This window comes from Belonocnema kinseyi, chromosome 7 (assembly GCF_010883055.1).
Source record: "Belonocnema kinseyi isolate 2016_QV_RU_SX_M_011 chromosome 7, B_treatae_v1, whole genome shotgun sequence".
NCBI lineage: Eukaryota > Metazoa > Arthropoda > Insecta > Hymenoptera > Cynipidae > Belonocnema > Belonocnema kinseyi.
In genome coordinates, this window is record NC_046663.1 from 51,791,668 (window position 1) to 51,804,142 (window position 12,475).

At 26.8% G+C, this 12,475-nt stretch overlaps 1 protein-coding gene across 1 annotated transcript; it reads right to left on the bottom strand.

The window, feature by feature from the left end:
• Nucleotides 1-113: 113 nt before the first annotated feature.
• Nucleotides 114-5,450, bottom strand: LOC117176044. The gene is made up of 2 exons (XM_033366035.1): nucleotides 5,216-5,450; nucleotides 114-1,177 (listed from the first exon to the last, which is right to left on the bottom strand). The coding sequence occupies exons 1-2, from the start codon at nucleotides 5,331-5,333 to the stop codon at nucleotides 846-848; spliced, it is 450 nt and encodes a 149-aa protein (XP_033221926.1). The 5' UTR covers nucleotides 5,334-5,450; the 3' UTR covers nucleotides 114-845.
• Between the last annotated feature and the right edge of the window lie 7,025 nt (nucleotides 5,451-12,475).

The following is a 12,475-nucleotide window of genomic DNA, read 5'->3' on the forward strand; positions in this document are numbered from 1 at the left end:
AGGGAAACAATAATTTTACAAACAAAATTCGTTAAAGTGAAATTTTCATTCTTCACTTTCTTTGTATAGAATCAGGTAGAAAAATAGAAGGATTGTAAATAATATCACAAGTATTTTTGCTTAAATACTTATTTTAATTTGATCACATAAAATTATAATCACTTTTTTTCTACTTATACCAGTTGGACGGCTTTCGTGTACATATTAAAAAAAGCAAAATGAAGATGAAAAAAACACTGAATCTACGTAGAAAATCTTGCTCTTAACCCGCCGCGACTAGGTCCACGTGAAAGCTCTCTCTTTAAGTTCTATCGTGCCTCTAATTTTATTTTATTTGTAAACGTCACATATCTTGCAGTATAAAAATAGTGATAGGAAAAATATTTGTAGACTTAATTTCTTAATTTCTAACGCATCTTGGTGCGGGAAAGGAAGCTTTTCGTTATTGCGGGAGAGCAAGTACTATTCTCGTCTTATGTACAATTCTTTGAATCTTCCTCTAGTTAGGGCCATAATTTAATTCCAAATCAGTTTTCAAGATTTTAATTAGTTATTAATTTTCAAGAATTTCATTCCGGCGGCCCTGAAGCTGACACCCTGGGAATAATTACTGGACGGCGAATGGAAGTAGGTTCACACGGCCTTCTTTTTTCCCCTTGAACTTTTTTTTTGCAATTTTTAATGCCTGTCGATATATTAGACTTTTTTCTCAATATCTTGAGATGCTAGGAATATATTGCGAATTTCGGGGACTATTTATCGCTTTATTTATCTTTTTATCTTGAGAGTCTATTTCGACGTAGCTGAAGAATAAAAATCAATGTTGAGATGACTTTTTTGTCGTTTTAAGCGTTGGGGACTGGTTTTTCTTTTTCGTCACCTTCAGTTGGAGGAGGGATTGTTGGAATTTCTGGATATTCAAGCTTGGCTCCATCCTCGCAGTCAAAAATTGGACAACAGTCAGGGAAACTGGCGGTCTTGTTGGTTTTTTCGGAAAGCTTGCACTTGGGGTTGGGCTTTGGCAATGGTCCGCAATCTTCTACCAGTTCGAACAAACGACCTGAGTTGTCTTCAGCTGGGACGCAAGTTGAACGTCCACAGAATGGAGAAAGCTCCCAAGATTTTGTTGGTTCGATTGTCGCACATCTCGTGGAGGCAAAACACATTCCAGGGAAATCTAAAAATTAAGAACAACAATTTTGATTCCACACAGTATTATTAACAAGGGAAGATCTAAATTACATCAAAGTTTGATCGAAAATATCATTAATACAAAGAGGCTATTGAAATACTATATTGGAAAATAATTCCGGTCTATTTTTCGTTTTCAAAACTAACAGGGGTATTTAGAGCTATACGAAATTGAATGATTAGCGAATTACAGAAATTCGAATACCTAAATCATTCGTTCTTAAATTTGAAAGTTTTTAATTTAGGATTCTTTACTTTTTAACTGTGAAGGATTTAATTTCATGATTTGTAGCATTAAGGTTTATTGAACGTTTGATATTGAAATTATTTAATTATGAATAATTGAAATTTAACTATGTTCATACAAATATTTTTTATATTAATCTCAGCTTTTGGTTCAATGATTTTTAAAGACGAGTTTAAATATATTAGCAAGTATTCTATTATTTTTGAAATCGATAATTGAATTGTGAAGAAGAGTTTTAAAATAGATACAAGAAGCGCGAATTTATTTGACAATGTAAAGTTGGAAACTTCAAGGAGAAACACTTTCACTGCCACATGCACCGATGTGGATGGTGCAACATTTGCACCCCACACAATAAAGAAACTTTACGATTGTCTGGCCGACGTGATTATTTAAATAATGTCATTGCGATTTCTCATGGTCGCCGAACACGCCCAATAGTTTCAATAATCTGATTCAAAACTTCCAAGCCTCTCCATGAAAGTGTCCTTGTAAAAATGTCCTATTCATACATGATTCATGAATGATTCATAGTGGATGAATAAATTAAACGCCAATTTCGATTTCTTCAATATCCTACAATTTAACATCATCATCAACTTTCTTTTCAACAACCTTTTATTCAGCACTTGGACGAAAGGGAATATTTTTTTCTAATTGGATAAAAACTTCCTAGATTTCATAGAAACACTTCCTACATTTCAAAGAAAGACTTCCCGATTTTTCACAATTAGATTAAATTAAAACCTGTGATCCTGTTTTATAATCCGAGTCCATACATATGTCGCAAAACAAGAAAATATAGATGTAATTAAGCATCCTTCAGATTTGAATGAAAACGAGTCTAATCGTAATAACACCTTCGATATAAATGCATTATGACGAGGTCGTCTGAAACACTAAATCATTTACGTAAGTGTTAATAAAAAAACAGGAAAAGCCTAGGAAGACTTTTCTCAATGCTACAGTATTTGAATAATTTCAGATTTCATTTATTCCTACAGTATTTCCCTTATATTTAATTAATTTATATGGAGAACGCTTGCTCCAGATCAAGTACTAGGCCACGGTGATATTCTTGAGAAGGATTGTTATTCCATTATGTAAAGAAAAAAGCTTATTCAATTTATTGTTTTATTTAATTAGGAATCTCAAGAAATAAACTATCAATTAACGCAATAAACTTATCAGTTGAACTTCACTGAACTTATTGAACTAAATTTTTGATAAAAATTAAGACAGTTCTAAACTTATCTATGCCAATTTTCATAGCTTTAACTTTGAAATCACCTGGAGGATCTTTTTTGCTATGCTTGAGAAAATTATGTTCACAGATTGCATTAAAATAAACAAGTTAATTCTGAAGCATATCACATCCTCAATCTTTGAGTTTCCTGTTAGCTAACAATAATCATTAAATTATTATCATGATTTATTATCCCTACCTGCATTTTTTTTTAAATACTGTCAATCTCGAAAATTTTTTTTGTTGCCAAATTTTTTGCTCTGAATGAAGTCATTTTCTAGAGAAAAATTTATTTTTGATTCAAACACATATTGTCGGATTATTTTCTCGTGACAGGGTAAACAAAAGTTTCTGAGGTTCTTTCGCAGAATTTTAATTTACAGTTCAAACTTGCAAATTGAAAATGTATAGATAATAGTATTTGAGTTGATTTCTTTCATTAGATTCACTTAGAGCTTGTAAATTTCTTCTAAATATAGGAATTATATATTTGCGAAATTCTCGAAACTGCCTCAGTTTTTTATTAATGATTAAAATTATGATATTGGAAGTCTCTATTAATCTCAGAATAAATTATTAATACAAAAATTGGATTTATGTTCATCAAACAAAAATATCAGACTGATAAACTAACAACAAAGTAAATTTCTACACTTTCTCGAGATGTAATACCCAACCATCATTAGCGATTTCTTTATTTTGTCACGTTTTCCTTTCGCTAAAAGCAACAAAACGAAAGAAAGAACAGGACGTGAGAACTCTTACTTTCTACTTGTCTTTTGATAATAAAATGATGAATAAAGCTCTAGCGAATAACAAACAAGCAGCACAATTTGAAAGGATAACATTTTTAATTTACAAATTGATTATTCAAAATTAATTTAATAGTTTTTTAATAAAAACGATACTAAGTTAACCAAATAAAAATAATTAAAGGTGAGAGAGATAAAAATTTATATGATATGGTGCCAGGACACTAATTATTTATTATTGAAGTACACATTGCGTAATTTAACGCAGATGCTAATCATGTCATGAGTGATTTTAAAATACTCCTTTCATTGAATTGATCAATGGTAAATAGTATAAAAAAGTGACCTAGTTATCAAGGTAATTAGACTTTTCTCTTTGTTCCTAGGGCCGGTCTTGAAAATATATGAACCTTCAAGACACGATAACCAATAATTTACTAATAACAATCAATTTATTATTAATTTTAATTTAGACTTATATCTATTAATAATAATTTCCTTGAAATAAGATTTATTTGATGAATTAATGTATAGAATTCCCGAAAATAAAACCAAGAATCCAACGTATAAATTTGAATAACCAACATAAAATGCTCATATTTTAATTTGAAAAAAAATCTTTTTTTTCCTGAAAAAGAAAGAAATACTTTTCGCAAAAATAAGAAAGGGGAAAGAAAGTGATTTTCTTTTTCTTTATTGTGATTTGATAATAATAAAAAAATAAAAGACGAAAGAAATTTTAAAAAAGAGAAAGAAGGGAATTTGGTAGTTTGTCTTCTCATTTTCTTTGCTCTTTTTTATTTCTGTCAATTTTTTTTTCTTGTTCAGAAAAAAAATACCTTTTTTCAAATTACAATAGGATCATTTTATGGTGGTTGTCTAAATTTGTTTCTTGGTTTCTTGGTTTTATTTTCAGGAATTCTATACATTAATTTGATTTTAAATTTGATTTTAATCTAATTTGAATTTCCTAAATTTATCTGAATGAAGATCTGTGACCAATTAACATTTGTAAACACATCTCAGGAAATCAAAAGTGCAACCAGGGATTTCTATAGTTGGAAATAAAAAATATTAATAAATTTGTATTTTAATTAAATTTTTTATTTACTTGTTTAATTTCTTTTTGTTTCAATATATCTATTTCAAATGTAGTTCCATGTTAAATTCTTTAACCTTGTTAAACGAATGGAAGAATAATCTTTTTTTGTATTGATTTAGTTTCTTTGTTGGTCGAATTTGAAATGCGAAACATTGCCCTCAGGTCGAATGTGTACAGACTAAAAAGCTTTCACTTAAAATCATACATATAGCCCATACATATTGAACTTCAATTCAGAGAAGCGAGATAATATCTTTCAAGACCAGAACAATGCTAAATGAGCAAATGCTAAATAGATGAGCCTAGAAAGTACCGCTAAAAATTTTGTACAGTATGTTTTGATCTTTATCTAATTCCAGTTTCTCTATACTCACTATTTCTTGATGTCATACCCAGTATTCAGACTTATTCAAACATGTATTTAATGAAAATTGTATTTCCATTTTTCAATTAAATCATTGCAAATGATTTCTCTTATTATTTCAAATTTAGCTGTTCTTGATAGCCTAGTAATATCTGCTAATATTATTTTATTTACAGAATTTGATGTAGATAATGAGGTAATGTTTATTATACAAATTTAGAAAATATATTCAAATATTCCAGAATCAAACTTATTTTCTATTTTAAAATTTTAATGATTAAATTGAAGAATAACAAAAAAGTTATTAACTTACCACGAAGGACATCAGCAGGGATGAGTCTTCTAAAAGTCTTTGGATGTTCTTCTTTCTTTTCATCGGCGGCAAAGACAGCAGCGACGAAGAAGAGGGTGGTAACAGCAGCGAGCTTCATATTGATGACTGATTATAATTATAGAACTTGGAAGCGAGCCTCCGTGTTAGAAAAAGAATAAAAGTATTTGAAAAAATGTTCTGTCGATTCTCCGATTATAACTGGTTGTGTTTGACCCTCCTGCCGGGATTTTATAGGTGAGTACCGGGCGGGGCGCCCGGGGTATCCCCACCGGCCCCCATGTGTCTCACCTCTCGAAAGACCAATCTCCAAAGAAACATCAGCCTGTTTTCAAGTCCTCTGGAGCACGAAGGAGTCACTCGAGGACATATAGCTGACGTACAATTATTTAAATTATTTATTTTTTTAATTCTTACTATTTAATTACAAATCTTCGAGCAAGGGGTGATTTTTTTATTCTAAAATCACGTAAGAATTATCTTCTTAAAGAGTATATACATTTTTTAAAATCATGTGTTGCAAATAAAAACTTTCAATTTTGAAAGCTCAAAATTTGAAAAGTAGTGGTGCCCAAAATAAGATCTCTGAAAAAATAGTTTTTCTATGATTTTAAGAATAGAAATAATGTTACTGATATTATTTCAAATAATAAACATAATTTACAATGTAAACATTTTTAAACTTACAAAAAATATTTAGGTTAACAATGTTTTTTACCCTTGAAATGTACTAATTAATTACGTATTTTTTCGAAAGTAAACATTCTTAATAACTCTACTATTTATCATTTCAAAAATTATTTTGGCTCATAACTGATATTGTTACAACAATCTTTTGTAAAGAAATTTTTAAAAGAAATAGCTACAATTGCAGATTATTGATATATTTTCAAAATTGTAGTCAGCGTTGTACGGAATGCTTTCGTCGAAAAAATGACCAATCATTTATTAAAATTCAACCATACAAAAACTATGGTTAAACAATTATTTTGTATAAGTTTTAAGCTTTTTTCATCAAAACTAATATATTTTCTTTCATAAAACATGATTAAAATCATGGAAAACTTTTTTTTCCCAAAGACCTTGTTTTGGACACGGCACTGCCTTGAATATTTTCTATTTCAAAATTCTCAATTAGAAGTTTTTTAATAAATTGTATAAGTTTTAAATTCGAAATTGTAAAAGCATTATAAATAAATCTAAAATCTGTTCTTTTGAGAAGAAAAGCAACATTATCAAAATCGAGACTTTCAAATGCGAAGGCTTCTGAAATTAATTTGAAAACTTTTTTTGTTTTAGATAATAAAATGAAAACTAAAAGTAAAATATATATGTGCAAGATTTTCGCCATTTATGAAGTGGTTTTACAATTCTTGAAGCAAATTTAAATAATACATTTTATAAAGTGAAGTGAAAAATGGCCATTTTAATTTTTAATATCAATGAAATTATAATTAGACTTAATCCTGTTTTTGTTGTTGTTTGTTTTAAGGAAAAAATAATATAACTTTGGACATCATGTTTTGAGTAAAAGTAGTCATTATTTAATATTTATTAGGTGACTCAAACAGAGTTAAGGTTATTAAAATTGAATTTCTCTGTAATGGAAAGAAAGAAGGCGAAAGTTGTTCCATGACGCGGATCCTCACTCAAAAGTAAGCAATTTTCTTGGAAGCTGCACAAGGTCTCTTATGTAATATTGTTCAAGTAGAAAAATCTTCGAAAAATGTTTTATTATTTGATAATAACCAATTTTATACGAAATGAAATTGACAAAGCAATTTGTGATAACTACTTATTGGGAAAAATGATTTAAAATGTAATTAAATGAATGAATTTAATTTAAGAAATCCATTCAGAAGGGAATTGTTAAATTCGACTTACAGCTTTTAACGTCCTCATGAAACGAGTGAATCGTGCACTGAATTCTTTTTATAATCACTAACAGAGGTCACGGTTTATTTGTTTCATAACGGTTTCGGGATTTTGGAAGTTCGCTGGTGTGTCCCACAAACCTGAAAAAAATGTAACCTTCAGCAGAGACTTGAAATAAATTTTTATTTCAATGAATGAAATAAAATAAATCTTTTCAAATAATATTTCAACAAAAAATTTGAATTGACATTCTTCTATTGTTCGTCGTTCAAACGCGTGATTCCTCTTTTGCTCTTTGACGATGAATCATATCACATTGATCATGAAAAAGTGAGAGCAGATCGAACCAAACGATCTTACAAGAGCCCTAATTTTGTCTTTATTTATTAATTATTTTTAAAAACATTTAATTTAAAAAATGTTTCAGAATTTGAAAATCAGATTATAATAAATGAAAGGGATGGAACTAATTCAGGGTGTCTACTCAAATACTGGGGAAAAAAATTCCCTGACAATTCCAGATTTTTTCCAGTTATCACAAGTAATTTTTTTTCAGTTTATAAGGATTCTATTCACCAATGCACAATTGATTAATTTAAGAATTAAATAATACTGAAAACATAACCATTTCAACCAAATTGTTGAAATTTGAATTAAAAAATACCGGTGTTAACAAAAAATGGAATAGTTAAATTTTTAGTTAAAATAATTAATTTTCCACAAAATAAAAAATAAAAGTTTCGACCAAGGTGATAAATTATCAATTAAATACTTAAATTTCAAACCAATAAGATGAATTTTCAAAGAAGATTAATTTGCAAAGAAGAAAATTAATTTTCCACCGAAACAGACGATTTGTCAACAAAATACAAGAATTTTCAACGAAATAATTAAATTTTCCTTTAAAAAATACCAATTTTAAGACAAATAGTTGAATTTTGGATCTAAAAATATCAATGTGCAAACAAAAATGGAGTCGATAAATTTTCAGTTTAAGAAAATTAATTTTTAACTAAACCGATGATTTTTTAACTAAAATTATGTATCTTCAACTCGAAAAATTGAATTTTAAACAAAAGTGATGAATTTTCAACTGACTACGATGATGAATATTTACCTGCGATAGTTAAATTTTCAACTAAAATGATGAATCTTCAAACAAAAAGATTAACTGCCTATCAAAAAATAATATTTTTAACAAAATACATTAATTAAAAAAAAAAATAGTTCAATTTTGTACTAAAAAAGACAATTTTTTAATTAAATAATTAAATTTTAAACTAAAAAATACTGATTTTCAATCAAAAATGGACTAGTTAAATTTTCAGTTTAATAAAATTAATTTTCAACTAAACTAATGAATTTTTAACAAGAATTATGTATCTTAAACTCGAAAAATTGAATTTTAAACCAAAGTGATGAATTTTCAACTGACTACGATGAAGAATATTTATCTGTAATAGATAAATTTTAAACAAAAATTATGAATATTCAAACAAAAAGATTAACTTTTTATAAAAAAAATACGACTTTTGAACAAAATTCATGAATTTTCAACCAAATAGTTCAATTTTGTACTAAAAAAGACCATTTTTTAATTAAATAGTTAAATTTTAAACTAAAAAATACTGATTTTTAATCAAAAATGGAATAGTTAAATTTTCAGTTTAAGAACATTAATCTTTAACCAAACTGATGAATTTTTAACTATAATGATGTTTCTTCAACTCGAAAAGTATAATTTTAAAGTAAAATGATGAATCTTCAAACAAAAAGATTAACTTTTAAACAAAAAATACGATTTTTTAACAAAATACATGAATTTTAAACAATGTAGTTCAATTTTGTAATAAAAAAGATAATTTTTTAATGAAATAATTAAATTTTGAACTAAAAAATACGAATTTTCAATCAAACTGATCAATTTTTAACTAAAATGTTGAATCTTCAACTGGAATTATTGGATTTTAAACCAATAAGATAAATTTTCAAGTATAAAATTAATTTCTAAAAAAAAAACGAATTTTCAATTAAAAAAGATAATTTAATAAAATTTAATAGTTAAATTTTCGGTTAAAAAAGTAATTTTCAAATAAAGATATGAGTTTTTAACCAAATAATGGATGGATAAAATTAGTTTTAAATTTTCAGTTAAAAAATTAATTTAAAGAAATAGAATTTTTAAATTGTTACATACAATATTATAAAGCTACTTTTATAAATGAAAAATCATTGTTATTCAATTTTATAATGCAATTTAAACAAAAAGTTAAGCACTCTCGCGAAAAATTTCCTGTCTTTTCCAGATTTTTCCTATATAAAAATTCCCTGAGAATTACAAGTTTGCCAGGTAGGATACACCCTCTATTTTCTCTACTGGAACTCAAAATAGTTCCTTGAGAATTCTAATTGTCGATACTAAGCTTTATTTTTAAATTTCTACCTCCGTTCTACCTTTTTGAAAAGTAATTTGATTTTTAAATGTCTAAATTAAAAAAAAAAATTGACTAAAGAAATTTATTTTTGTGAAATGTTATGATTTATTTACCTACATGAGATTGAAGATTTTTTAACTGGTTTTTATCGTTATGTATTCTCTGCAGATCGAAGCATCAAACAGTGGGTCAAAGGCACATAAGATATAGATACGAGCCTGTGATGACGTCCACTGGAAAGATCTTTTCGCAACTCCTGATTGTTGCTCAATCTATTTTCCCATCCTTTAATTTAATTACATTTTTTCTCTTTAATATTGCAACCTTTTTAAACTCTCGTTTACTATGTTTACAGCTTTATTTAAAAATGAATCTTTCCAAATAAACCAAAATAATACAATAGTTTGTTATTAAAATTATTCATATTTATTATTTTTTAAGATTAATTTAAATTTGGTAATATTAATCTTTATTTTCCAGAATCTCTCAACAAATATGTTACTGAATTTTGCATTAATTTTTTAAACAATTTATTTGACGATTAAGTAAATATTTTTCCATATTATCTAGAAATTATTTGTGTCTGAATGTAATAAAAATATGATGATGTAAATCATTATGTGGAATTTATGTGAAGTAAATTTTATGACCAAATTTCTTTTGCTAATATTTTATGAAGGAGTATTCATATAGTTATCAAGCAATAGTGATAGTCAGTCATACACTGAAACAATCAATCACTGGCCCATGACGTGTCCACATTAGTTTATCTATACATTGGATTACAACACTTCACTGCCAACTACGACACTCTCGATTACATCTATGCCCATCCTCTTCCTGTACGAATTACGGTTCGTTTGTTTTTCAGGGTTTTCAGGTTTTTCAGGTCGCACTCTCCTTTTCCAAACACTCTTTTCTGCAAATATTATCATTTTAAATTGACGCCTTTTCCAAACAAAACTGAAATGATTAATTTTAAAACCAAATTTAAGTGTATGTGCATCGATTATTACACAATTGCAAACCATCACTTTCCTAAATTCGAGTGTATATAATTTAAAAAATTTCAAATAACAAGCCTTCACGAATGAAGAATTAATAAAAATACAAAAATAAACACTCATAATTAAATAATAATTTTAAATTGTAAGCATGTACATAACTTTAACAATTTATAAAACCGTAAGAATAGATCCATACTAAAACGTTTATATTAACATTTTCAAATTCCGAAATAAAACAAAAATTTAATTGTATTTCTAAAATCAGGGTGTCTACGCAAATCGTGGAAAAAAATTCTCTGACAATTCCAGGTTTTTTCAGATAAAAATTGTCGCGATTAAAAAAAAGTAATTCTCTATCAAACAGTTGAATTTGCAACTGAAAAAGATCAATTTTCAAAGAAATAGTTAAATTTTGTACTAAAAAATATCAGTTTTCAACCAAAAATGGAATACTTAAATTTTTAGTTAAAAAATTATTTTTCCACCAAAAAACTAGACGAATTTAATTTAAATTTAACCAAGTCGTTTTATTTTCTGCCAGAAAGATGAATCAGATAATTACTAAAATGATCAAACTTTAATTGAAATATTTAATTTAAAAAGAAAAGTTTTCCATAAAATTATTTAATACATTTTATGTAGCCAAACCATAACATAACAAATAGAATAGTTGTTTGTAAACAAGAAAGATCAAGTTTCAACTAAAATTATCAATCATTAACTGGAATAGTGGATTTTTAACTAAAGAGATGAATTTTCAACAAAGAAGATTAATATTCACAAAAGAAGATGAAATTGATAGAAATTGGATAAATTTGTAATTAAAAAAGATAAATTGGCAACCAACAATTGAATAGTTTTTCCAGTCAAGAATTAATATTTAGCCAAAGAAAGGAATTTTCAACTAAAATTATGTGATTTTCAATTGAAATAATTTCATTTTCCGTTTTTTCAAATAGCCACATTTTTAAACAAAGTGATTAATTTTTAACTAAAATAATGAATCTTCAACTGGAATAGTTTAATTTCAAACCAGAAACTGAATTTTCAACTAAAATTATGAGCCTTAACTGAAATTATTACATTTCCAACAAAAAAAAAACTAAATTTCCTACCCAAAGACTGGTTTTTACCCCAAAAAAAACCTAAATTTTCAACTAAAAAATATTATTTTTCAACTAAATATTGAATAGTTATATTTTAAGTAAAAAAATTGATGTTCAGCGACAAAGGAATTCTCAACCAAAACAGTTCAAGTTGCAACTTTCAACCAACCATTTAATTCAATCTTCATTGAAAAAAGATGAATTTGGAACAAAAAATGTATTAGTTGACCTTTCAACCAAAGAAAATAAAAATTTTTAATAAAAAATAATGGAATTCAACAAAATACATGAATTTTCAACAAGATACTTCAAATTTTTTCTAAAACCGAGCAATTTTTAACCAAAAACAGAATAGTTGAATTTTCAGTTAGAAAAATTGATTTCAGACAAAAGAAACTAATGTTCAACCAAATAATTCAATATAGCAATATAAAGATACTTTTACCAATGAAGAATCATTGTCAAATATAAATTTGGTTTGAATTGTTAAGAAATGTTGAATCTTTTCGTACATGTTCTTTGTGGTAAACAAATTTTTAGGACAGAGTGCCAATTATGTTAAAATTTCAATATTTTCTACCGTTTTTGGAATATATATTTCCAAAAATATAAATTCATTACCATTTTTTGTTGTTTAAAATATCACAGAAGAAAGAAGAACTGTTTACACAACTCTAAAAAAAGAAACACTTTTAACTTTTGAACTTTTCTCCGTATTTAGTTTCAAACAAAAAAAAAAGTGAAAAAATGTTTTCAGCCGATGTTTTCTTAACAATTTGGGCCAAACTTGTGCGCACAAATGCAATTCTTTCAGTTCTA